General features: G+C 43.9%; 1 protein-coding gene across 3 annotated transcripts in view; it reads left to right on the forward strand.

Moving 5' to 3' along the window:
• The first annotated feature begins 5,813 nt into the window (after positions 1–5,813).
• Positions 5,814–27,793, forward strand: part of EDEM3 (ER degradation enhancing alpha-mannosidase like protein 3) — a 105,500-nt gene continuing 83,520 nt past the window's right edge. The window contains exons 1-2 of one of the 3 annotated variants that reach the window (XM_077278787.1): positions 5,814–6,150; positions 17,905–17,950. In XM_077278787.1, the coding sequence (XP_077134902.1) occupies positions 6,020–6,150; positions 17,905–17,950 (177 nt within the window). In that variant the 5' untranslated portion in view covers positions 5,814–6,019. The remainder of the gene's footprint in view (positions 6,151–17,904; positions 17,951–27,793) is intronic. The other 2 variants (XM_077278785.1, XM_077278786.1) reach the window with 2 other exon arrangements.

A 27,793-nucleotide genomic window follows, 5' to 3' on the forward strand; every position in this document is an offset into this window, starting at 1 on the left:
ATAATTAGAAGAACAGACAAAAAATAAAAATATATGTAAGATAAGATAAATGTCACATTATTTAGCCACATTTTCTATCATAAGATTAAGTCCCTCAGGAGAGAGATTGCTCAATTTAAAAATCCAAAAGCTCACCCTACTGATTAACCTCCTATACCGGTCAGGAACATTATCAGGTATGTAATCGATGATAATAAGATTCAAACCTACTTCTCATCTCTCATATCCTCCCTGTCTCACAACCCTAAACAGTTATTCAACACCTTCAATTCTCTCCTCCGTCCCCCAGCACCTCCTCCCTCCCCACTTATCTCAGCTGAAGACTTTGCCTCATTTTTCAAGCAGAAGATTGAGAACATCAGAGACAGTTTTGGTCAACAACCCCCAGAGCCCTTCCTCCCGACTTCCCAGCCCTCCACCTTCAAAACCAACTTCTCCACCATTACAGAAGATCGAGTCTCCACTCTACTCTCAAAATCGCATCTCATCACCTGTGCACTTGACCTGCTCCCATCCCACTTCATCCCAAACCTCACCACAGTCTTCATCCCAATCCTAACCCATCTCTTCAACCTATCACTAACAACTGGTGTTTTACCCTCAAGCTTTAAACATGCCTCCATCACACCTATCCTCAAAAAGACCTCTCTTGACCCATCCTCTGTATCTAGCTATCGCCTTATATCACTTCTCCCTTATGCCTCCAAACTACTGGAACAACACGTCTACCTTGAACTGTCCTCCCATCTCTCTTCTTGCTCCCTCTTTGACCGCTTATAATCTGGCTTCCGGTCACACCATTCCACTGAAACTGCCCTAACTAAGGTCACCAATGACCTCTTAACCGCCAAGAGCAAGCGACACTACTCTGTCCTCCTCCTCCTCGACCTGTCGGCTGCCTTTGACACAGTGGACCATTCCCTATTATTACAGACCCTCTCATCCCTTGGCATCACAGACTTGGCCCTATCCTGGATCTCATCATACTTAACAGACCGGACATTCAGCGTCTCCCTCTCACACACCACCTCCTCACCTCGCCTACTATCTGTCGGAGTCCCACAAGGTTCAGTCCTTGGGCCCCTGCTCTTCTCCATTTACACCTTTGGCCTGGGACAGCTCATAGAATCTCATGGCTTTCAGTATCACCTCTATGCTGACGACACACAGATCTACATCTCTGGACCAGATATCACCTCCCTACTAACCAGAATCCCTAAATATCTGTCCACTATTTCATCCTTCTTCTCCGATAGATTTCTGAAACTTAACATGGACAAAACAGAATTCATCATCTTTCCCCCATCTCACGCGACCCCCCCAACAAACCTATCCATTACAGTAAACGGCTGCCCTCTCTCCCCAGTCCCACAAGCTCGCTGCCTCGGGGTAATCCTTGACGCTGATCTCTCCTTCAAACCACATATCCAAGCCCTTTCCACTTCCTGTCGACTTCAACTCAAAAATATTTCACGAATCCGTACATTCCTCAACCAAGAATCTGCAAAAACCCTAGTCCATGCCCTCATCATCTCTCGCCTTGACTACTGCAACCTCTTGCTCTGTGGCCTCCCCTCTAACACTCTCGCACCCCTCCAATCTATTCTAAACTCTGCTGCCCGACTAATCCACCTGTCCCCCCGCTATTCCCCGGCCTCTCCCCTCTGTCAATCCCTTCACTGGCTCCCCATTGCCCAGAGACTCCACTACAAAACCCTAACCATGATGTACAAAGCCATCCACAACCTGTCTCCTCCATACATCTGTGACCTCGTCTCCCGGTACTTACCTACACGCAACCTCCGATCCTCACAAGATCTCCTTCTCTACTCCCCTCTTATCTCCTCTTCCCACAATCGTATACAAGATTTCTCTCGCGTATCACCCCTACTCTGGAACCCTCTACCACAACACATCAGACTCTCGCCTACCATCGAAACCTTCAAAAAGAGCCTGAAGACCCACCTCTTCCGACAAGCCTACAACCTGCAGCAACCACCGATCAACCAAACCGCTGCATGACCAGCTCTATCCTCACCTACTGTATTCTCACCCATCCCTTGTAGATTGTGAGCCTTCGCGGGCAGGGTCCTCTCTCCTCCTGTACCAGTTATGACTTGTATTGTTTAAGATTATTGCACTTGTTTTTATTATGTATACCCCTCCGCCCATGTAAAGCGCCATGGAATAAATGGCGCTATAACAATAAATAATAATAATAAATATCTGGGATCTTTCTGATGTACTAGTGAAAAATGCTTGGATAGACTATGCAGAAGGAACCCATTGCGAATATTCTGCCTATGCTTATTCAGACGGCGTGCATCGTCTGGATGGTGAGCCCACACGTACATTGGATCAGGTAAATCACATACGAAGACTGGCAATTGACATGATAGTTGATATTAAAATTAGTGCCAGGAATGGTCGATTTAAATTGTTTAGCACCATGCACAATAGAAGTGCAGCAGAGGCATTTTGGCGCCTTACATGTGAAGCAGCCGGGATTAAGTGTATTAGTAATTAATGGAGAATGAATATTGAGCGTCGTGTTGCTGGGGGCAATCATATTCTGAAGGGTGCAATTCCTTCTATAAACAAATTTAGGTTTAGCGGAAAGATATTTTGAAAGGATTGGGTCCTGCCTTAAAATAAACCAATATTTCTTGAGTAATCCCATGCATGGGAATAATTATAAGTGGTAATAAAACTCCACTTACTGATTTCTGAGGTTTCTTTCCTCCTATCGGTCTTGGTTTTAATCTTACTGAGACAATCTTTTTGAGACAAGGGTTGAAGTTTATTAAAAGTATAATGGATTAATTTTTTAGGGTAGCCTTTCTCTAAAAAAACAATTTTTTTAAATCTTGGATTCATTCTGAAAGTCATTCTCATTGGTGCAGTTTTTTCGGATACGCCAATACTGGCCATAGGGGATATTAGTGATCCACCTCGGAAGGTGACCAGTATTAAAAGGTAAATAACTGTTTACGTCCACTTTTTAAAAAAAAAGTAGAAGTGTGGAATTTTCCCATTGGGTCAACATGTATCATCAAATCCAAAAATTGTATATTGGTATTTGACATTGAAGCTGAGAAGGATAACCCCCAGGAATTATCATCTATCCTTTGAAAGAAGTCAGATGCTTTGTCCAGGGACCGCGTCCAAACTAGGAACAAGTCCTCAATGAATCGGCGATACAGAGCTATTTTACCACTCGGATGAAGAAAAGGGGAAATGAAAAGTGCCTCTAAAGCCCCCATGAACACGTTTGCATAGCTGGGGGCAAATCTCGTCTCATTGCACAACCTTTCAACTGTCTATAGGTAGCATTCTCAAAAGAGAATATATTATTATTTAAAATGAATTTAATGGTGCTAAGTAAAAATTCTTGCTGTGTGGCGGGCATGTCCTCATCTTGGAGTAAAAATAGTTTTGTTGTTTCCAAGCCACGGTCATGAGGTATGTTGCTATAAAGAGCTTGAACAGCCATGGTTATCAGAATGCAATCAGGGAGGACGGGCAAAGAGTGGAGATGGTCAATTAACTGGGACAAGTCCTTTAAGTAAGAACCTAACTCGATAACATACAGTACTTCTGGAGGAAAAGATCCAAATAGTGAGAAAGATTACTGGTTATGGAATCGATACCAGAGATTATGGGATGCCCGGGGGGATTTACTGAGTCCTTATGGATCTTAGAAAAGGGAAATGTTAAGAAATTTGAATTCCCTCCTGTTCAGGATGCCGAGAAATAGAGCATTCTTTATCAACTTATTATATTAGCCAAAGATGGAAAGCTTCTTTAGCAATGACCTTTTGTGGCTTACCTTCCTATCAAGTCAGCAGTCTTCCCCATGATTGTGGAGCCTACTGAAACAGACCAAGGCTTAGGAAGCCTTTGCTGGTGTTTTTTGTTAATTATTCTAATTTACTGAGATAATGACTTTTGAGTTCTCATTGGCTGTAAGCCATAATCATCAACATGAACAGAAATAAACAATTGAAATAGATTACTGTGTTTGTAATGACTCTATAATGAGTTTCACTTTTTTGTATTGAAGAACTGAAATAAATTAACTTTTTGATGATATTCTAATTTTGTGAGAGGCACTTGTATGTATATATCATAACTGAGCATCCCCAAATCTTAAACAGTGGACTCTTTATTAGCACGTGGCAACATTTCAATTCCATTGTGGAGAAATGTATTGTAGGCCGGGTGCTCATGATTCCAAGTGTTACATCCTCCGCTACGCTCCAGCGTCCTCGTTCCATCGCTCCAGCGTCCCGGTCTGCACGCTCCAGCGTCGCCGTTTCCACCGCTCCAGCGTCCCGGTCTGCACGCTCCTCTGCAGGTGTTCTTTCTCTGCGCAGGCGCTCTAGCTTCCCTGTAGCTCGCAGGCCCAGCGTCTCTGTTACCTCCTCCTGAAGTCACATGTTCTTTCCACCCAATCCTGTTCCTGCTCCTCCTATAAAAGGTAGTTCTTCCTGCTTCCTGGTGCCTGATTGTTTTAGCACGTTTGCTATTACGTTTGGCCCTTCGTATTCCCTGCTCAAGTACCTGCACTCTGTGCCTTACCGTGCTACCTTCCGGTTCTCTCTGGTTCACGCCGTTTCCTCCTTGTTGTTACCTGCAGTCCCCGTTCTTCTTTTCCTGTAGTTTACCTATGGTCTTTGTTTTGTTTTCCTTCCCTCAGCTCAGCTCCATTCCTGCCCCCCAGCCCTCCGGGCTCTCTAGCTGCTTCCCGTATTCTTCCTCAGTATCCTGCCTTCGTTTATCTCTCTTCCTGGAGCCGTCCCTACTGGTATCTCACCGTGGGTAAGTGACCTCTGGGCTTGCTCCTTGCGGTCCCTGTATAGGGGTCGTTATCTCCTAGGTCGCTCGCCCAGGGGTAGGGCTCCCCACGGTCCAGAGAGTCCACTCTTGTCTCTCCTAGTTCGCTATACCAAGCTAGCAGCACTTTGGATGCACAGGAGTCACTGCGTCCAATACATTCTATGGGTGAAAACGCTGCTGTCTGGAGAGACACGCCACATGTCCGTCTCCGCAGGCGTCTGTGCATAGTGGATCCACTGCGTTGTAACATCTGGCCACTGCACAAGTACACAGCAGCCAACCCGCGTTTACTGATCGTCTGCATATATCCCGTATAATGTCTTCAGTGCGGTGATTCCGCACGGTTCAATGATCATAGAAGATTCACCTGCGTCCAAAGCGCTGCCAATTCCTGATCATGTGCACATAGCCTAAGGGTACGGGCCCACGATCAGGAAACACTGCGTACCTCTGCTGCATCCAACCTGCAGCGGCCAGATGTTACAGCACAGTGGATCCACTATGTGTGCACAGACGCCCGCAGCTCCCCTGCGGAGACGGACATGCGGCGTGTCTCTCCAGACAGCAGCATGTCTATTTATCTTGCTGAGATACGAGCCTCCACAAGATAATTGTCACCCAAGATAAATGTCACCCGTTCCATGTAGTGTGTGCGGTGATTCCGCACGGTTCAGAGCACCTACGTTCAATAGCCGGCAAGGCTTTGGAGGGAGCGGACGTGTCCTGCTTCCAAAGCTCTGCCAGCTCCTCACTCGCCCTCTCCCATAGGAAAGGACCTTTTCTGGTCCCCAGCTTATTCCTGCATTACTTCGCTGCCTGTGTGACAATGGAGCTCGTCTGTATATAGCCTCCTCACCCGCACTGTGACTACACTGGCGGTGGACTGCGCCTGCGCTCTGTCACCACATGCCTTGTCCCGCCCACCGGATCTCCGGCTCCACGTCACGCACATGACGTTACACTGTCCCGGCCCGCTGATTGGCTGAGAGTCGCTCTGTGGCAGCTCGTCATTCCTAGTGGCTGAGAGCCGGAAGCAGCGGCTGTGTGACAGTGGGGTCCACGCACAGCACCGAGGAGCCGCCGGTGGCAGGCTGCATAGCGGAGGCGTTCACACCGTGGCGAGATGCAGTCACACGGGGCTTAGCGGTCACGGGAGCCTCCCGCACTCCAGGGCGCAGCCATGAGCCGCTCAGCGGAGAAGCCCCGGGTCTGGGGGGCGATGTGGAGACAGCTGGCGGTGTACCTGGTGCTGGAGGCCGTCCTGGGGGCAGGAGATGCTGCCATGACGAAGGAGGAGAAGTCCCAGCTCAGGTCAGTATCCTGCGCCCTCTGCCAGCACACGGGGCACCTCTCGGCATGTTACTGGAGTCTGTACATGGGGCTTAGAGGGATTGTCCATAGTGTATAGTCTGGCCCCTCACATACAGTAGTCATATCAGCACCCAGCGGGCCTGAGGAGTGCGCCCCCCACACTGCAGCCGGCGGGCCTGAGGAGTGCGCCCCCCACACTGCAGCCGGTGGGCCTGAGGAGTGCGCCCCCCACACTGCAGCCGGCGGGCCTGAGGAGTGCGCCCCCCACACTGCAGCCGGCGGGCCTGAGGAGTGCGCCCCCCACGCTGTGCAGCCGGCGGGTCTGAGGGGTGCGCCCCCCACGCTGTGCAGCCGGCGGGTCTGAGGGGTGCGCCCCCCACGCTGTGCAGCCGGCGGGCCTGAGGAGTGCGCCCCCCACACTGCAGCCGGCGGGCCTGAGGAGTGCGCCCCCCACACTGCAGCCGGCGGGCCTGAGGAGTGCGCCCCCCACACTGCAGCCGGCGGGCCTGAGGAGTGCGCCCCCCACGCTGTGCAGCCGGCGGGTCTGAGGAGTGCGCCCCCCACGCTGTGCAGCCGGCGGGCCTGAGGGGTGCGCCCCCCACGCTGTGCAGCCGGCGGGCCTGAGGAGTGCACCCCCCACACTGTGCAGCAGGCGGGCCTGAGGAGTGCGCCCCCCACGCTGTGCACCCAGCGGGCCTGAGGAGTGCGCCCCCCACACTGTGCAGCAGGCGGGCCTGAGGAGTGCGCCCCCCACGCTGTGCAGCCGGCGGGCCTGAGGAGTGCGCCCCCCACGCTGTGCAGCCGGCGGGCCTGAGGAGTGCGCCCCCCACGCTGTGCAGCCGGCGGGCCTGAGGAGTGCGCCCCCCACGCTGTGCAGCCGGCGGGCCTGAGGAGTGCGCCCCCCACGCTGTGCAGCCGGCGGGCCTGAGGAGTGCGCCCCCCACGCTGTGCAGCCGGCGGGCCTGAGGGGTGCGCCCCCCACGCTGTGCAGCCGGCGGGCCTGAGGGGTGCGCCCCCCACGCTGTGCAGCCGGCGGGCCTGAGGGGTGCGCCCCCCACGCTGTGCAGCCGGCGGGCCTGTGGAGTGCGCCCCCCCCACACAAGGGAAGATAGCACTCCGGATAGATGCAGAAAGTGTTTTCATTACTTGTCCTTTCTCAAGCACCTATTTGCTGCGTAGTGAAACAATTGCCGCCATACAAAGAAAAAAATCTATTCTACCATGTGTCTGCCAGGTAGATGCCACCATAGCCCCAACCTATAAGGACAGATTAGCTGCTCCATACAGGGTGTCATCTATAAGCAAAGCTTTCTAAAGTTCTCATAATTATAGGTCTGAATTCCTTTCATTGACTATTTTGTCTGAGTAGCCCCAACATTAGCTCGTCATCATTTCACACTGCTGGAAACCTCGCAGATGGGCCTTTTGCTTTTGTTTAGGGTAAAATCACTTCTGAAATTATTTGGAAAGTTATTATCGTACACACTCTTTTTTTTTTTTTTAAAGTTAAGCCTACAATAAACCTAGTACAAGAGATTTTACCTCCCCTCAATAGTTAGAACTCAAATGGCAAAATACTTAACATCACAGAACTGCCCCAAAGGACACAAAGTAGAGGAACAAGACAGCACAATAGGGTACCGTCACACAGTGCCATTTTCATCGCTACGACGGTACGATTCGTGACGTTCTAGCGATATCGTTACGATATCGCAGTGTCTGACACGCAGCAGTGATCAGGGACCCTGCTGAGAATCGTACGTCGTAGCAGATGGTTTGGAACTTTCTTTCGTCGCTTGATCACCCGCTGACATCGCTGGATCGTTGTGTGTGACACCGATCCAGCGATGTGTTCGCTTGTAACCAGGGTAAACATCGGGTAACTAAGCGCAGGGCCGCGCTTAGTAACCCGATGTTTACCCTGGTTACCAGCGTAAACGTAAAAAACACAAACAGTACATACTCACATTCCGGTGTCTGTCCTCCGGCGTCTCAGCTTCTCTGCACTGTGAGCGCCTGCCGGCCGGAAAGCGAGCACAGCGGTGACGTCTGACGTCACTGCTCTGCTTTCCGGCTATGGTGCTTACACAGTGGAGAGAAGCAGAACGCCGGGGGACAGACACCGGAAGGTAAGTATGTACTGTTTGTTTTTTCTTACGTTTACGCTGGTAACCAGGGTAAACATCGGGTTACTAAGCGCTTAACCCGATATTTACCCTGGTTACCCGGGGACTTCGGCATCGCTCCAGCGCCGTGATTGCAAAGTGTGACCGCAGTCTACGACGCTGGAGCGATAATCATACGACGCTGCGACGTCACGGATCATGCGGTCGTAGCGATGAAAATGGCACTGTGTGACAGTACCCTTAGAATAGATAATTCTTAGTACGGTCACAAAATAACTCCTACATTAAACCAAACTAAAAAAACATGCATAAGGGCAGGACCCAGATAATATAGTAGTCTACATCAAGGAAGCCCCTTAATTTAGAGACCAAACCAAACCCACCCCTACACTGTCAATATCGGCATATAAATGTTGAATCCTTAATACGCCAATTAAAATCGCTTGCCTCAAAGTTTTGTAATCAACTGGTAATTCTGTGCAATAGCCTGAAACAAATGCAGTAACAACATTTATGAACTTTTTAAAAAAAAAATTCCATCATGCATCATGGCGTGGGACAGGGTGTCACAGAAGCGCCTGGACATGCGTTTCACCAACACTGGGCTACGTCAGGAGTTATTGGATTTAAAGAGAACCAGCTGATACGTGCTGCCCAGTCTGTGGGCGTCATTTATGTGGCACTGACTGCATGAACTCAACCAGAAATGTTTTTCTGGACCGCTGCGGTGTTACATAGAAAAACATACTCTGACAGTCGTCTACGTACTCGTGTAAGCTGTGACCTGTCAAACCAGGGCAGCGGGCGGGAAGAACTCGCTGGAGGCACAGCTATTAAAGTATGTCAAAACATCTCAGCGTTTGAGTCAAACATACCTGGCTGAGATCACTTAGGCTACGTCACATTAGCGTTGTGCGACGCAGCGTCGGGCGCCGCTGCGGCGACGCATGCGTCATGCGCCCCTATATTTAACATGGGGGCGTATGGACATGCGTTGCACTTGCGTTTTGTGACGCATGCGTCACTGCGGCGCATGCGTCAGGGCGCAGAGGACGCAGCAAGTTGCATTTTTTGTGCGTCCAAAATCAAGCAAAAAAAGGACGCATGCGTCACAAAACAATGCGTTTTGCATGCGTTGTGCGTTGCGTCGCCGACGCAACACACAACAACGCAAATGTGAACGTAGCCATAGCCAGTGGCTGATACATGCTGCCCACAGATTAGGCAGCATGTATCAGCGGTCAGGTTCACTTTAAAGGGACGTGTCTCAATTACTTATGAAATAGATATATAAACATGTCCTCTGCACAACGGTGTGAGATACTGTTTTCATCTGTATAGCTGAAAGGAAAGATAAGTTATCGCTTTTCTTTTTAATTTAACCAGTTGGATGATAAATTAGAGACTGTACTTGTCACAATTAATTTGTGAGTGTTTCGCTATAAAACAAATAATGCTCTTCTAAGAAAGCACTAATATGCTGTAGTTCCCACTGATAAAAAGAGAAAAAAAGCCAGCTCACCATTTCCAGCAGAGCACGGAACCCGATCCTGACAAGATGCAGATTAGTGGAAAAAAAAAAAAATGTTCCAGCTCCAAATGAATAAAATGAAAAACTTTAATGAAAACATTAAAAACACAATAGAACAATGCTCCATGCAGACAACACCATAACCCTAGTGAGTAAAGCTACGCGTTTCGACCGGAAAGGTCTTTGTCAAAGCTCAACTACCATGATTCCAATTAGAATAAATGGAATCCTTCTGCCAATCTGGCAGCTCCAAAGAGGTCACATGTTCAAAAGGTCCTATTGCCTATAAAATGCTTGAACCAAAAACAATAAGGGTATGTGCACACAATGCAGATTTAGTGCAGATTTAGTGCAGAATTGGTGCAGAACTGCAGCAGATGTTTCTGCTGCAGAAACGCTGCAGAACTGCACCGCGATGTACAGTACAATGCAAATCAATGTGAAAAAAAATAATAAAAAAAATAAAAAAGGCTGTGCACACGGTGCAGAAAAATCCGCGCAGAAACGCCGCAGACCCCAAAGAAGCGCACGTCGCTTCCCTTGTGCAGCTCTGCAGCACCTCCGCGCAGACCCCTCCGCACCACGCGCACAGCCCCCTCCCCTTCACACCGATTCACACCGCACTGCACAGAAACTGCACCAAATCTGCAGGTGCAGACTTAGTGCAGAAAATTCTGCACCACATTCCCCACGTGTGCACATAGCCTAAGTGTGATGAAAAATAAGAACAAATAAGTGCAAAAGAAATTATATACATACAGAAATAATAATAACAATAATATATAATGCATATACATCAAAAACAGTTTGCTCAATAGTGGAACATGATTTCATTTCTCCTATTCAACCCGTCAGGAAACCTAGTCCCCAGGTTGAAAATCCAGTATGCTTCACGAGTAAGCAAAATTCTGCCGAGATCGCCGCCGCGAGGAGGTTTTTTTATCTTCTCTATACCAGTGACTGTTAGGGAACTAATATTGCGTGCATGTAACTCGATAAAATGTTTAGCCACAGAAGAAATATTGCGATTAGTGTTTCTAGTATTGGAAATATCATATAAATGTTCCGTGATGCGAGTCTTTAATTTCCTAATAGTGCAACCTATATATGATTTTTGACAAAGGCTGCAATCAATTTTATAGACTACGTATCGGGTATTGCAATTAATAAATTCATGAATATTGAAAGAATTAGTATTATTGAAATCATGAAATACTTTGGTTACAACCATCTGTTTGCAAGTAGTGCAATTGACCGTACCACATTTATAGCTACCTTTGCAGTCCAACCAGGTCCCCGATCTACTATTCTTTTTAGAAACGAACATACTGGGAGACAATATATTGCCTAATGTTGGTGCTCTCCTTGCCACAATATTGCAACCCCCATCAAGTATCTTGGCTAAAATAGGATCCTCATATAATATGGGTATTGACTTATTAATGATGGCTTTGATAGCATTAAATTGTGGGCTATATTGCAAGCATACAAATGGCTTGTTGGAACATTCCTTTTTTTGCCTATGTGACTTGTGATGAGAATGAGATGAAATGAGATCACTTTGATTTTTATTTGAAACTATGTTGTATGCCCGATTCAACATCCAATTTGGATACCCCCTATCATGAAATTTATTGCAGGATTTAATTAAATCATTATTGAACTGGTCATTGTTGTTACAATTACGTTTTTGCCTGGTAAATTCACCTACTGGAATCGACTTTACTGTATGCCTGGGATGGCTGCTATTGGCACGTAAAATTGTGTTACCAGAAATAGGTTTAGAATACGTTCTTGTGGAAATGAACTGATCAGGAATGCCAGTCAACTCTAAATCAAGAAAAGAAATAGTGGATTTATCATGAACAAAAGTAAACTTGATATTGTAATCGTTGTTATTGATATAATCAATAAACATCGGTATGGCAGATACATCGCCCGTCCACACAATCAATTTATCGTCGATGTATCTGCCATACCAATGAATAAATGAGGAAAAAGGATTGGTAGATGTGAAAAGAAAAAAATATTCCCAAAGGGCCATAACTAAATTAGCTAACGATGGTGAAAATTTGGCACCCATGGCCACACCGGTGTGCTGTAAATAATACTTCTGATCAAAAGAAAAAAAATTATGTGTCAGAAGAAAAAAAGTCACCTGCAAAATAAAATTAATCAAATCTTGGGAATAAGAACTGTAACGATCCAAGTGAAATTGTAAAGCCTGTATGGCTACATTATGGGGTATACATGTATAAAGTGATGTCACATCACAACTGAGCCAACTAAATTCAGAAGACCATTTTTTACACGATAAAGAACTTAATACATCCTTAGTGTCCTTGATATGACCCGGAATCCTGAGGACCAGGGGCTGTAATAAAGAATCAAGCCACTGGCCCAGATGTTCATTGGTAGACCCAATACTAGAAACTATAGGTCGCATAGGAGGAAAAATACTCTTCTTGTGAGTTTTAGGAAGACCATGCAATATGGGCATAACAGGGTGCGACACTTGCAAAAATTCAGCTTGTTTGTCCGAAAAAATACCCAATGTCACGCCTTCCATAATTATTTTGTCTATATCCTTTTTTAATGCAACAGTAGGGTCTGATAACAATAATTTATATGTAGCAACATCAGATAGTAGCCCCAAAATGCTGTTCTTGTAATCCTCGGAATCCATGATGACAATCAATCCACCCTTATCACTCATTTTAATAATGATGTCCTTCATGTTTTTGATATCCTCAACAGCCTGCCTGTGTTTACTGGATAAATTACCAGTTTTATTATTGGCAGATACATTGTATTTCAAGTTCTTAAGCTCACGTTCAATGACATCCTGAAATTTACTCATACAATCAGGTCTTGTTTGAACCGGATAAAAAAAAGGGTTTTTTATTTTAAAGTTGTCAGATTGATGAATCAAATTATCAGGCGCTTCATTCACATGTTGCAGCTCCTGCAATGTCAAAAGAGAAATCTGTTCATGAAAATCCAATGCCTGGAATTCATTGACTTGAATATCCTCAGAATTGCGTTCAGTGATCGTTGGATCAGACCAAAAATGTTTTTTAATGGTGAGATTGCGGACAAACTTGTTGAGATCCAAAATAGTAAAAAATAAATTAAAGTCATTATCAGGAACAAAATTTAGTCCATACGACAGAACCTCTAATTGTTCTTGTGAAAACACTTTGGAAGATAGATTTAACACATTATCCACATTGATCTTTATGTGTTTTTTTTGCGGCATGTTTGCATGCCAGAACTGTTTTCTGTGCTTCGCCCGCCGCGCCTCTTACGTTTTTTGTCTTGTTAGAGTGTTTAACTGAACTGCAGCTGATGGATTCATTAGTAGAGGAATCAGACATACTGGGATTATTATCACCAGAATCACCCTCATGTGAGCTAAAACTCACATTATGTTTTTTTTCCTATAATAGGTGTTTCTCAAAATAGATCTTGGTGTTCTGGTTGAGGAATTATCGTCATTCCAATCATAAATTTTATTGGAAGAATAATCCTCCAAATCACGTTGAAATTTACATTTTTTTCTGGACATGATTTCATCTTCCAATTTATTGATGTCCTCTTTTGTTTTCTTGAAAGACGCATTATCCTCAATAACTGTGACATGTGTGTTTAAATTCAGTTTGGTCGCATCTATCTCCTTTTGTATGTCTGATAGTTTTGATTTCTCATATTTGATAATAAGACGCATCAAATTCAATGAACAGGTACTCAAAATATTGTTCATTCATTAGAAAATTGTTCACAAAAAACAGTAGTACATCTTTTCTTGATTTCAAACCTCTAGGAATCATATCCTTGGAAACATAATTATTCAAGGTGGTATACAGGTGCACGGCAAAAAAAACGGCTGGAAATGGTGAGCTGGCTTTTTTTCTCTTTTTGTCTTTATTTCAATTGATTGCCGTGCACCTGTTTCCTTGCTTCCAATTTTTTATGACACACCACCCTTGTATTTTAGTGAGTTATCCATCTACTACAGTCAATAGCAAATTTTTTACATCATGTCCGAGTTTGCCAGGAACCGTCTGCAGAAAGCCGCACAAGTTTTTTCTGATTCTTCTAATGGAAACAGTGAAACCTCTGATGTCTCCAATTTATGGACACAGTTGCATAAATTAACGATTCAAGAGACTAAAACATGGTGGGATTATACCACCTTGAATAATTGTTTGCAAGGATATGATTCCTAGAGGTTTGAGAATCAAGAAAAGATGTACTACTGTTTTTTGTGAACAATTTTCTAATGAATGGAACAATATTTTGAGTACCTGTTCATTGAATTTGATGCGTCTTATTATCAAATATGAGAAATCAAAACTATCAGACATACAAAAGGAGATAGATGCGACCAAACTGAATTTAAACACACATGGATGTCACAGTTATTGAGGATAATGCGTCTTTCAAGAAAACACAAGAGGACATCAATAAATTGGAAGATGAAATCATGTCCAGAAAAAAACGTAAATTTCAACGTGATTTGGAGGATTATTCTTCCAATAAAATTTATGATTGGAATGACGATAATTCCTCAACCAGAACACCAAGATCTATTTTGAGAAACACCTATTATAGGAAAAAACATAATAGACGATATGTGAGTTTTAGCTCACATGAGGGTGATTCTGGTGATAATAATCCCAGTATGTCTGATTCCTCTACTAATGAATCCATCAGCTGCAGTTCAGTTAAACACTCTAACAAGACAAAAAACGTAAGAGGCGCGGCGGGCGAAGCACAGAAAGCAGTTCTGGCATGCAAACACGCCGCAAAAAAACCACATAAAGATCAATGTGGATAATGGGTTAAATCTATCTTCCAAAGTGTTTTCACAAGAACAATTAGAGGTTCTGTCGTATGGACTAAATTTTGTTCCTGATAATGACTTTAATTTATTTTTTACTATTTTGGATCTCAACAAGTTTGTCCGCAATCTCACCATTAAAAAACATTTTTGGTCTGATCCAACGATCACTGAACGCAATTCTGAGGATATTCAAGTCAATGAATTCCAGGCATTGGATTTTCATGAACAGATTTTTCTTTTGACATTGCAGGAGCTGCAACATGTGAATGAAGCGCCTGATAATTTGATTCATCAATCTGACAACTTTAAAAAACCCTTTTTTTTATCCGGTTCAAACAAGACCTGATTGTATGAGTAAATTTCAGGATGTCATTGAACGTGAGCTTAAGAACTTGAAATACAATGTATCTGCCAATAATAAAACTGGTAATTTATCCAGTAAACACAGGCAGGCTGTTGAGGATATCAAAAACATGAAGGACATCATTATTAAAATGAGTGATAAGGGTGGATTGATTGTCATCATGGATTCCGAGGATTACAAGAACAGCATTTTGGGGCTACTATCTGATGTTGCTACATATAAATTATTGTTATCAGACCCTACTGTTGCATTAAAAAAGGATATAGACAAAATAATTATGGAAGGCGTGACATTGGGTATTTTTCCGGACAAACAAGCTGAATTTTTGCAAGTGTCGCACCCTGTTATGCCCATATTGCATGGTCTTCCTAAAACTCACAAGAAGAGTATTTTTCCTCCTATGCGACCTATAGTTTCTAGTATTGGGTCTACCAATGAACATCTGGGCCAGTGGCTTGATTCTTTATTACAGCCCCTGGTCCTCAGGATTCCGGGTCATATCAAGGACACTAAGGATGTATTAAGTTCTTTATCGTGTAAAAAATGGTCTTCTGAATTTAGTTGGCTCAGTTGTGATGTGACATCACTTTATACATGTATACCCCATAATGTAGCCATACAGGCTTTACAATTTCATTTGGATCGTTACAGTTCTTATTCCCAAGATTTGATTAATTTTATTTTGCAGGTGACTTTTTTTCTTCTGACACATAATTTTTTTTCTTTTGATCAGAAGTATTATTTACAGCACACCGGTGTGGCCATGGGTGCCAAATTTTCACCATCGTTAGCTAATTTAGTTATGGCCCTTTGGGAATATTTTTTTCTTTTCACATCTACCAATCCTTTTTCCTCATTTATTCATTGGTATGGCAGATACATCGACGATAAATTGATTGTGTGGACGGGCGATGTATCTGCCATACCGATGTTTATTGATTATATCAATAACAACGATTACAATATCAAGTTTACTTTTGTTCATGATAAATCCACTATTTCTTTTCTTGATTTAGAGTTGACTGGCATTCCTGATCAGTTCATTTCCACAAGAACGTATTCTAAACCTATTTCTGGTAACACAATTTTACGTGCCAATAGCAGCCATCCCAGGCATACAGTAAAGTCGATTCCAGTAGGTGAATTTACCAGGCTAAAATGTAATTGTAACAACAATGACCAGTTCAATAATGATTTAATTAAATCCTGCAATAAATTTCATGATAGGGGGTATCCAAATTGGATGTTGAATCGGGCGTACAACATAGTTTCAAATAAAAATCAAAGTGATCTCATTTCATCTCATTCTCATCACAAGTCACATAGGCAAAAAAAGGAATGTTCCAACAAGCCATTTGTATGCTTGCAATATAGCCCACAATTTAATGCTATCAAAGCCATCATTAATAAGTCAATACCCATATTATATGAGGATCCTATTTTAGCCAAGATACTTGATGGGGGTTGCAATATTGTGGCAAGGAGAGCACCAACATTAGGCAATATATTGTCTCCCAGTATGTTCGTTTCTAAAAACAATAGTAGATCGGGGACCTGGTTGGACTGCAAAGGTAGCTATAAATGTGGTACGGTCAATTGCACTACTTGCAAACATATGGTTGTAACCAAAGTATTTCATGATTTCAATAATACTAATTCTTTCAATATTCATGAATTTATTAATTGCAATACCCAATACGTAGTCTATAAAATTGATTACAGCCTTTGTCAAAAATCATATATAGGTTGCACTATTAGGAAATTAAAGACTCGCATCACGGAACATTTTTATATGATATTTCCAATACTAGAAACACTAATCGCAATATTTCTTCTGTGGCTAAACATTTTATTGAGTTACATGCACGCAATATTAGTTCCCTAACAGTCACTGGTATAGAGAAGATGAAAAAACCTCCTCGCGGCAGCGATCTCGGCAGAATTTTGCTTACTCGTGAAGCATACTGGATTTTCAACCTGGGGACTAGGTTTCCTGACGGGTTGAATAGGAGAAATGAAATCATGTTCCACTATTGAGCAAACTGTTTTTGATGTATATGCATTATATATTATTGTTATTATTATTTCTGTATGTATATAATTTCTTTTGCACTTATTTGTTCTTATTTTTCATCACACTTAGGCTATGTGCACACGTGGGGAATGTGGTGCAGAATTTTCTGCACTAAGTCTGCACGTGCAGTTTCTGTGCAGTTTCTGTGCAGTTTCTGTGCAGTGTGGTGTGAATCGGTGTGAAGGGGAGGGGGCTGTGCGCGTGGTGCGGAGGGGTCTGCGCGGAGGTGCTGCAGAGCTGCACAAGGGAAGCGACGTGCGCTTCTTTGGGGTCTGCGGCGTTTCTGCGCGGATTTTTCTGCACCGTGTGCACAGCCTTTTTTATTTTTTTTATTTTTTTTCACATTGATTTGCATTGTACTGTACATCGCGGTGCAGTTCTGCAGCGTTTCTGCAGCAGAATCATCTGCTGCAGTTCTGCACCAATTCTGCACTAAATCTGCACTAAATCTGCATTGTGTGCACATACCCTTATTGTTTTTGGTTCAAGCATTTTATAGGCAATAGGACCTTTTGAACATGTGACCTCTTTGGAGCTGCCAGATTGGCAGAAGGATTCCATTTATTCTAATTGGAATCATGGTAGTTGAGCTTTGACAAAGACCTTTCCGGTCGAAACGCGTAGCTTTACTCACTAGGGTTATGATGTTGTCTGCATGGAGCATTGTTCTATTGTGTTTTTAATGTTTTCATTAAAGTTTTTCATTTTATTCATTTGGAGCTGGAACATTTTTTTTTTTTTAATTTATTTATTTTTTCCTTTTAGTTCCCACTGATGACAATGACCATAGTAATGCCTGCTATTTTCTTACAGGGTGCAAGTGCTGGAAATGTTTGATCATGCTTATGGCAGTTATATGGTGAGTATAATTATCTGTAAGAAACTGTCTGCATTTAAAGTGACTTATATTTTCTCTATTTAGTTTTAAAATGTTCTGCTAGCTATTGTCTTAAAGGGCTACACCGCGTGCAGAATTATTAGGCAAGTTGTGTTTTAGAGGATTATTTTTATTATTGTTCAACAACTATGTTCTCAATCAACCCAAAAAACTTAGAAATATCGAAGCTTAATATTTTTGGAAGTTGGAGGGTTTTTTTTTAGATTTGGCTACCTTAGGAGGATATCTGTTTGTGCAGGTAACTATTACTGTGCAGAATTATTAGGCAACTTAATAAAAACCAAATATATTCCCATCTCCCTTGTTTATTTTAACCAGGTAAACCAATATAACTGCACAAAGTTTAGAAATAAACATTTCTGACATGCAAAAACAAACCCCCCAAAAATTAGTGACCAATATAGCCACCTTTCTTTGATGACACTCAACAGCCTTCCATCCATAGATTCTGTCAGTTGCTTGATCTGTTTACGATCAACATTCCGTGCAGCAACCACCAGAGCCTCCCAGACACTGTTCCGAGAGATGTACTGTTTTTCCTCCCTGTAGATCTCACATTTTATGAGGGACCACAGGTTCTCTATGGGGTTCAGATCAGGTGAACAAGGGGGCCATGTCATTATTTTTTCTTCTTTGAGACCTTTACTGGCCAGCCACGCTGTGGAGTAGTTGGAGGCATGTGATGGTGCATTGTCCTGCATGAAAATCATGTTTTTCTTGAACGATACCGACTTCTTCCTGTACCACTGCTTGAAGAAGTTGTCTTCCAGAAACTGGCAGTAGGTCTGGGAATTGAGCTTCACTCCATCCTCAACCCGAAAAGGTCCCACAAGTTCATCTTTGATGATACCAGCCCATTCCAGTACCCCACCTCCACCTTGCTGGCATCTGAGTCGGAGTGGAGCTCTCTGCCCTTTACTAATCCAGCCTCTGGCCCATCAAGAGTCACCCATTTCAGCAGTCCATAAAACCTTCAAAAAGTCAGTCTTAAGATATTTCTTGGCCCAGTCTTGACGTTTTATCTTGTTTCTTAATCAAAGGTGGTCGTTTTTCAGCCTTCCTTACCTTGGCCATGTCCCTGAGTATTGCACACCTTGTGCTTTTTGTTAATCCAGTAACGTTGCAGCTCTGAAATATGGCACAACTGGTGGCAAATGGCATCTTGGCAGCTTCATGCTTGATTTTTCTCAATTCATGGGCAGTTATTTTGCGCCTTTTTTGCCCAACACCCTTTTTGCGACCCTGTTGGCTATTTGCCATGAAACGCTTGATTGTTCGGTGATCACGCTTCAAACGTTTGGCAATTTCAACACTGCTGCATCCCTCTGCAAGACATCTCACAATTTTGGACTTTTCAGAGCCCGTCAAATCTCTCTTCTGACCCATTTTGCAAAATGAAAGGAAGTTGCCTAATAATTAACCACACCTTTTATAGGATGTTGGTGTCATTAGAAAACAACCCTCCTCATTAGAGATACACATCACATGATTTACTTAATTGGTAGTTGTCTCTCAAGCCTGAACAGCTTGGAGTAGGACAACATGTATAAAAAGTATCATGTGATCCAAAAAACAACTTGCCTAATAATTATGCATGCAGTGTAGTTTTTGTCTTAAAGGGGCTACCCTAATGGCTTCACTGGCCATCATAAAATAAAAACACTTTTCTTCTTGAACTGTGCCGTTCATGTGATGCTGATGCGCCTGCTGTGTTCTGCGGTCATGTGAAATTGTCATGTGACCACTGTAGCCTGTCGTTATTCTGACAGTGGAAGTCCAGTAGTGGACAGTCCTATTAAGAAGTCTTCATAGGAGTTGAATCTTTTGTTTCTGATAAACTTCCAAATTATTTGTCGTAGGTGAGTCGCCCGCCAGGGCCTAGAGTTACTCGGTACTGGGCCCGTACTTAAAGCGACGTGTCACGGTGGCGGCGACCCAGTCCGTGGCCCTGTTAAAGGGAACCTGTCACCCCCAAAATTGAAGGTGAGCTAAGCCCACCGGCATCAGGGGCTTATCTACAGCATTCTGTAGTGCTGTAGATAAGCCCTCGATGTATCCTGAAAGATGAGAAAAAGAGGTTAGATTATACTCTCCCAGGGGCGGTCCCGGTTCTGTTCTGGTCCGATGGGCGTCGCGGTCCGGTCCGGGGCCTCCCGTCTTCTTACGATGACGTCCTCTTCTTGTATTCAAGCTGCGGCTCCGGCGCAGGCGTACTTTGTCTGCCCTGTTGAGGGCAGAGCAAAGTACTGCAGTGCACAGGCGCTGGGCCTCTCTGACCTTTTCTAATCTATATAATCTAACCTCTTTTTCTCATCTTTCAGGATACATCGAGGGCTTATCTACAGCATTACAGAATGCTGTAGATAAGCCCCTGATGCCGGTGGGCTTAGCTCATCTTTCACTTTGGGGGTGTCAGGTTCCCTTTAAAGGGATAGTCTTTAAAGGGATTTGTAGAAATAAGGAAAGTTTGTAACGCCACCTGTGGTATTCGGTCAGGGGTGACCGCTGCTTAAAGGGGTCCTCTGGGGTGATGTTATGGCAGCCAGATGGTATAACTGCCCACAGGTGAAGTAGGTCCCCAGGGCTCCCGTGTGTAGTTGGAGATGGTGTAATAATTATTATTATTTATTGTTATAGCGCCATTTATTCCATGGCGCTTTACATGTGAGGACAGAAAGAAACAGAGGACACAACAGAGGACAGAGGACACAAGGTTGCAGTCTCTTTACCTCTTTACTGAAGCAATTCAGGCAGCCATAGTCCAGGGTACCGGATCACAGGTGCTGGTCCAGCTGGCTTGGAAGCAAGTTGGTATTTCCCTCTTATCAGGTGGGGTTAGAAGCCTTCCCTTTAGCGCTGTGGTGTAGTTCCTTGCTGCCTATAGCTGTCCAACAAGGTTCTGAAGAGTTTTCTGTCCTTTTGTGTAAGTGGGACACTAACCTGTATGACAGTTGGCTCAAGCCTTTTCACAGGGTCTCTATCATGACCCGGGCTCTGTACGCCACTGTGTCTTCAGGTGTTAGGGTGGGCAAGTGACCTGTAGTTCAGTTGTCCTGCCTGTTTCTGCTGTGAATCTTAGAGCCCCTCACAACCTCGGTTTTCTGGCCACCGGTGTCTGCGCTCTGTCAAGAGGTAGCTAAATTGCAGCTATTCTCTGGCCTTAACTTCACCTTTGCCTCTTTTCCCTTTCAGCCTCTTTATTAGTTGCTCTGTTCAGTCTTTCCTTCCCAGGAGCTGCAAGGCTCCAGCTTTTTTGCTCCCTCGCTGGTCGCTCTCCTCTCACCAACTACTATCTCTTCTTAATTGCCTAGCAACTGACTCCTCCTGACCAGAGAGAGCCGCTCCCCTGAAGTCGGGCATAGAGCTCCCCCTTCTGGCCTGAAGTCAGAATGGTCTTGTGTGTGCTGATTACCTGATAAATGGATCCTTCCCTGCTTCCAAGTGTGACATCACTCTCCCAGTGAGGAAAGCAATGCCACAGTAACAACCGGCTACCCCCCCCCCCCCCCCCCCCGGACTGGGAGAACAAAGACAATAAATGGTTAAAGACATACAAATTTTTGAAACTTTGAAACGCATATATAGAGGTTAAACTATGGCTTTCCTTTATGGGAGGTACTTTGCTTAAACGTTGCAAACATATTTACAAAAGTACGACTGGTCTTATGCCAGGGTGTCCTTGTTCATTAGGAACAGTACTAATGCGGTGGATCCGTCATAAACTCCCAACGTAGGTCTTGGGCGGGCTACAAGGCGTATATCCAGGCCCAATGTTCGCCATGCCAGACGGTTTTAACTTCAGGTCTGTGGAGAAACAAGGCCCTACCCACACTGGCAATGTGGGCAGAACCAGGGTGCACCTTGAGGGTGCCAACTATGTACAATAACAGTTTTTGGGCAATTCACTGTCCATTACCCTATTGTCCATTTTAAACCTGCAACAATCATAAGCAAACATTTTATATTTTTTTAAACAGATAACAATTATTGACAGCAATCCCTGTAACGGGCTGGGATCTGACCTGTGGTACTACGGGTAGATCTGCGTAGTAACTAGTCTAACAAGTCTGCTGTGGTGAACCCACTAGTGTCTGTGCTACTTGTAGGCCTGTATCGTATTGGTAAAGTGGGCGAACGTCTGCGACTTCTTACATTCACCATGGGTTTGACAGATTCACCGATAGCAGAGAGTGGATTCTCGGTTCCACTGCTGGTGTGACATCTGTTGCTTGAGCCTGCTGGTCTAGAGTCTCATTATGTGTTGGTATTTCCAACTGGGGAAAAGTCAAGACAGGTATCAATATAGCTTGATAAACTTGAGTCCAAGACTGGGGAAAGTCTCCTAGAACGGCATGGATTTTGTTTTCTTCCTCTTCTGTAGGTTAAGAAGTACTGGGGTCTTTTTCCTTGTCTCTGTCAGGGCACACCAGGACCAGAAATGTACCAACTCCAGCTTTAAAAAAAATGTATTAATATTTCATAAATTAACTTTCATATGAATTTTATAAATGTTACTCAAATATATATGTTCTATCAAACTATGAACAACAGTGATAAGCAGTTCTGCTGGAGATAGAGACATTTGTTACTTCTTGTGTGTCACTGTTCTCCACTGCCCTTATCTAATCTTATACTTGGTTAACCTCATGCTGCCCCAACCCCCCTACTTACAATGTATGAAACTGAAAGTGAAAATGTGTTGCAAATTCTTAGTAGTAAAGCTCCTCCTCTAGACTAGATGTTTACTAGGTGTGCATCTTCTAAGCATCTTACAGCTGCTACTCGGAAGAGGAAGACTGTAAGAAGTATTATCCTTTCAACTAACTTTGCATCAGTTAACTGTGAGTACATGAGGAATAACAGTATTACTGACCACTATATCAGTTGTACGACCTGGCAATAATTTTGTACAATTGTTTTTAGGAAAAACAATTGTCATTTGAATTGTGAATGCAGAATTAAAAACCTGAGAATGTCAAAGAAGCGTCACATTAAATCAGCTGTATTTGAACATTTCACCATCACTCAAGATATAAAACATTATGTCTGTCAGTGTATGACAAATGATCCAGACGAAAACAAATGCTGTGAAGCCAAGATCAGTGCATATTCAGGCAAAGATAAAAATGCTCCTACCAGAGCTTCTAATCTAAAGAGACCTTTACAGCGCTTTCATCCAGAAGTACTGAAAGCAGTGGATGAGAAAGACTGCATCCAAACCAATGAACCAGTGCCCAGCTCTTCCAGCCAAACAAAGGAGCAGAGAACTTTGCAGCCATCAGTTGCAAGATATTTTGTCAGTGACAAAGTTACTGTGACAATGACAGTAGATACATTTAAAAAACAGATCATAGAGCTTGTTGTAAAGGATAGTGTGCCTATTTCATTATGTTCACGACCAGCTTTTATGTGTCTGAATGGGGAAATGGCCCGCAAGCTTAGTGTTTCTCTGGAGAGAGAGAGAGAGTATTAGAAAATTAGTAATCGAAGAAGCTTTTAAACAAAAGGAAGAACTTAAAAAAACTCTCAAGGGACGCTTTCTGTTTCTTAAAATGGATGCCTGCACACGTCACAGAGTGAACTATTTTGCCATCAATGTCCGATCTGTTTGTGACAAAAATGAAATAGTTACCAAGACATTGGCAGTGAAAGACACCAAAGCTCATCACACCAGTGAGTTTCTCCAGGTCTTGGTGGAAAAGGTTCTGCAAGACTATGAACTTAAAAAAGAGCAAGTTCTTTCTGTCGTAACTGACAATGCTTCAAATATGATAAGTACTATTAAGCTAATGAATGAGAGTGATGATGGTGACCAGCAGCTAGAAGAACATTCTGGGTCCACAGACACAGAAATGTTTGAAATAGAGGAACACAGTATTGTAACTGAGGAGCAAACTGAAGTTGCTTTAGATGAACAGCAACATGATAGTTTAGATGATCTTGTTGAAACTGTCAATACGTTCTTTCATTCATCACATGCGCTGTGTTGTGCATACGCTACAGCTGGCTATAAGACAGTCTGCAAGAAGGACATGCTGCTGCACTGATTGGCAAGGTAAGAAAATTGGCTACTGTTGCCAGAACCCCTAAAGTTGACTCAATTTTGAAGAGACGTGCTGGAAAAGGGGCAATTTATTGATCAAGCCACACGATGGGGCAGTACTTACTTAATGATTCAGCGCTTGGTTGAACTGAAAACCTTTCTTGTAGACATGGCTAACCCTCAACTGACGCTAAATGAAAGTCAGTGGAATCAGGTGACTGAGCTGGAAAAATTGCTAGAGCACCCATTTACAGTGACTAAAAAATTACAAACAGAGGACTTAACTCCAGGTATTTTCTTAAAGGAGTGGAAGAACCTGATGTTTCGCCTGTCACAAAGATGAGGGTTAATTGCAAGTGGCATTGCTACATCAATGAAACAGAGAGGAGCTACTATTACAAAATAACATTCTTTTGGCAGCTGTTTATGTAGACCCAATCCATCGGATTCTTCTAGATGATCAACAGCTAACTAAAGGAAAAAAAGAAGCTCTGTTTGAAATAGCAGTAAGGATGAAAGGGTTGCAGAACAGTAAGGCTATGTGCACACGTTGCAGATAATTTGCGTTTTTTAGTGTTTTTGCCCTATAAAAACGCTATAAAACCGCAAATAATCTGCATACATTAAGCATCCCATCATTTATAATGGAATCCGCAATTTTTGTGCACATGATGTGCGTTTTTCCGCAATAAAAACGCATTGCGGAAAAATAATGAACATGTTCATTAATTTTGCGGTTTTTTTCGCGGATTTCCCACTGTCTAATGCATTGGCAAATGTCCGGAAAAAAACGCATGCGGATTTCTTGCGGAAATCTGACAGAAATGTCCGGATTTTCCACAGGAATTTTCTGCATGAATTCCTGAACGTGTGCACATAGCCTCAGGAGGAACAAGAAGAATTTGGTCGTCCTGCTACATCTTCACCCTCATCAACTGATGAAGAATTTAATTTCGAAAAATATTTGGTTCACAAGGACCGTGCAAAGCGTTCCCGCATAGAAGAAGCGTCATCCCCATCAAAGAACACAGCCAGTACATTTCAGCAGAATTTTTCATGTGCACTAAAAGAAATTGAGAAATTTGACCGTTCATCAAAAATAACAGTGCATCCATGAAGGAGGATCTGACAGAGGCAATACTTTTTCTGAGGACAAATTTATAGATTTCTTCTTATTAACTGCATAACAGTGTTTATTGCATATGTACTTACAAGAGTTTAGAAAAGTTATTTGCTATATTCTAATTGTATTCTAATAAATATAGTTTTTGCTCTAAGTGGTCTGATTACTTATATGATGGTGAGAAACTGAATAAGCGCGATGTTAATATTTTACAACAGTAAATTTATTGTTACGAATTGGCCATTTATGAAGTAGTCTGAGTCGGAACCCGATAAAATCCAGGAGTCTGAGTCGCAACTGTGGCTTACCGACTCCACAGCCCTGGGGCACACTTTTAAGGTGATCTCTACTTACCACAGTTGAAGTTTCTCCTCCATCTTTGCTTATGAGACAGACTTTAGTGTTGTCAAAGTTGGATGGTATATGGTTCTGCTTCCCACTGGTCATCAAGTTTATGTATTCTTTTTTTGTTTTAGCACTTGATTGTAGTTTCTCTTGTTTTTGTCTTGCCTGGGACAAGATTCTTTCTACACATTCTTGTACTTGACAGTATTTCTGTTGTCGCTCAGTATCCCAATCTGCATCTGGTGAGGTTGTTTCTGGTGTTAGAACTCCCATATCAAAATCAACAGGTAATTTGCTAGCTCTTCCTCTCATCAGGTAGGCTGGAGTGCAGTTGGTGTAATTCACTGGGATGTCATTGTACAGATCTACCAAGTCTGGCAACTTCTCTGGCCATAAGTTTTTCTTCCAAAGGCAAAGTTTTCAGTAAGTCTATTACCACTTGATTCATCTTTTCACACATACCATTTGTCTGTGGGTGGTACGGTGTTGTTCTTATCTTCTTAGATCCGTACAGGTTGCAGAACTCCTGGAACTTTTCCGCTTCAAAGACTGGGCCTTTGTCGGTTAGTACCTTCTCAGGATATCTGTGTGGTCGACAAAAATGTTGTTGGAAGGCTTTGGCTGCAGTCTTCGCTGTCTGGTCCTTGACTGGTACGACTACCAGGAATCTGGAGTAATGGTCCACTATGGTCAAAGCATAGACATAGCCTGACCGGCTTGGAGTTAGCTTCACGTGGTCTAAGACCACCAGTTCAAGTGGCTGTTTGGTGACTATGGGCTGTAGGGAAGCCCTCTGGCTGTCATGGTCCTTTCTGCGCAGGTTGCATGGGCCACACTCTCGGCACCTCTTTTCAGTGGCTTTTCTCATGCCAATCCAGTAGAACCTTCCACGGAGTAGGATCTTCCATCCAAAGTGTCCTGCTCCATCGTGGTACGCTTCCAGAACCATTGGCGCATCTTGTCTCGGGACAACTATCTGCTAGACTAACTCGTGAGTGCGTGGATCGATATTCCTCCAGCACAGCTTACCATTGTAGATACACAATTTGCCCTTCTTCCACAGCTGTGGAGTCTCTTGTGGATCATCTGGACCAGGGTGTGAATCAATCTGCTTGCGTCAGCAGCTCTTTGACCAGATGGACTGCGGGGGTCACTGTCCTTTTGTCTGCCCATCCATGGTGGGGCAATGGGTTCAGCGTGGTTTCTCGCTTGTCTTTACACTTGTTGTTCACATAATGGGAGTACTGAGTCGCCCCGGGGCGATGGAAGGCTGGTAACTCAATCTCTTCGAGTGCTTCCGGATTTTCTCCCACCTCTGGTAAATTGAGCTTCCTTGACAACGCATCAGCATTTGCGTTCTTGTGCCCTGCACGGTTCTTGATGGTGAATTCATAGTTGGACAACCTGGCCATCCATCGCTGCTCCAATGCACCTAGTTTTGCCGTCTCCAGGTGTCAGCGGGTTGTTGTCCGTGAAAACTGTGAATCTTGCTGAGACCAGGTAGTGCTTGAACCTGTGTTACTGCCCGGACTATGGCGAGGAACTCCAGCTTGAAGGAACTGTTGTTTTCGGGGTTCCTTTCCGTGGGACGAAGCTTCCTGCTGGCGTAGGCAATTACTCTTTCTTTGCCTTTCTGCACCTAGGACAACACTGCTCCCAATCCTACATTGCTGGCATCTGTGTACAACACAAACGGTTGGTCATAGACAGGGTAGGCCAGTACCTCATCTCCCGTGAGAGCCAACTTCAATCGAGTGAATGATCCTTCCAGCCTGTCGCTCCACTCGAACTGAGTATTCTTACTCTTGGTCTTCTTGGATTGGCCCACTAACAGGTCTTGCAGTGGTGCCGCTATGTTGGTGAAGGCCTTAATGAACCTTCGGTAGTAGCCAACCAACTCGAGGAACTGCCGGACTTTGTGGATGTTGCTGGGTTTCGGCCAGTCCCTGATCACGGTGACCTTGTCATGGTCTGGTGCCACTCCTTCAGAGCTTACCACATGGCCCAGGTACTGTACTTTGGGCTTTAACAGGTGACATTTAGATGGCTGTACCTTCAGGCCGAAGTTAGACAGAGCTTCAAACACCTCGGCCAGGTGTTTCAGGTGGTCTTCATATGTCTTGGAGAAGACAGACATCATCCAGGTACAGCAGGACGATCTCAAAATTCTTGTGCCTGAGACAGCACTCCATCATCCTCTGGAATGTTCCTGGTGCATTGCACAGTCCGAACGGCATGTAGTTGAATTCAGAGACCCATCGGTGTCATGGAGGCAGTCGTTTCCTTATCCACC

The sequence above is a fragment of the Ranitomeya variabilis genome, chromosome 8, assembly GCF_051348905.1.
Source record: "Ranitomeya variabilis isolate aRanVar5 chromosome 8, aRanVar5.hap1, whole genome shotgun sequence".
NCBI lineage: Eukaryota > Metazoa > Chordata > Amphibia > Anura > Dendrobatidae > Ranitomeya > Ranitomeya variabilis.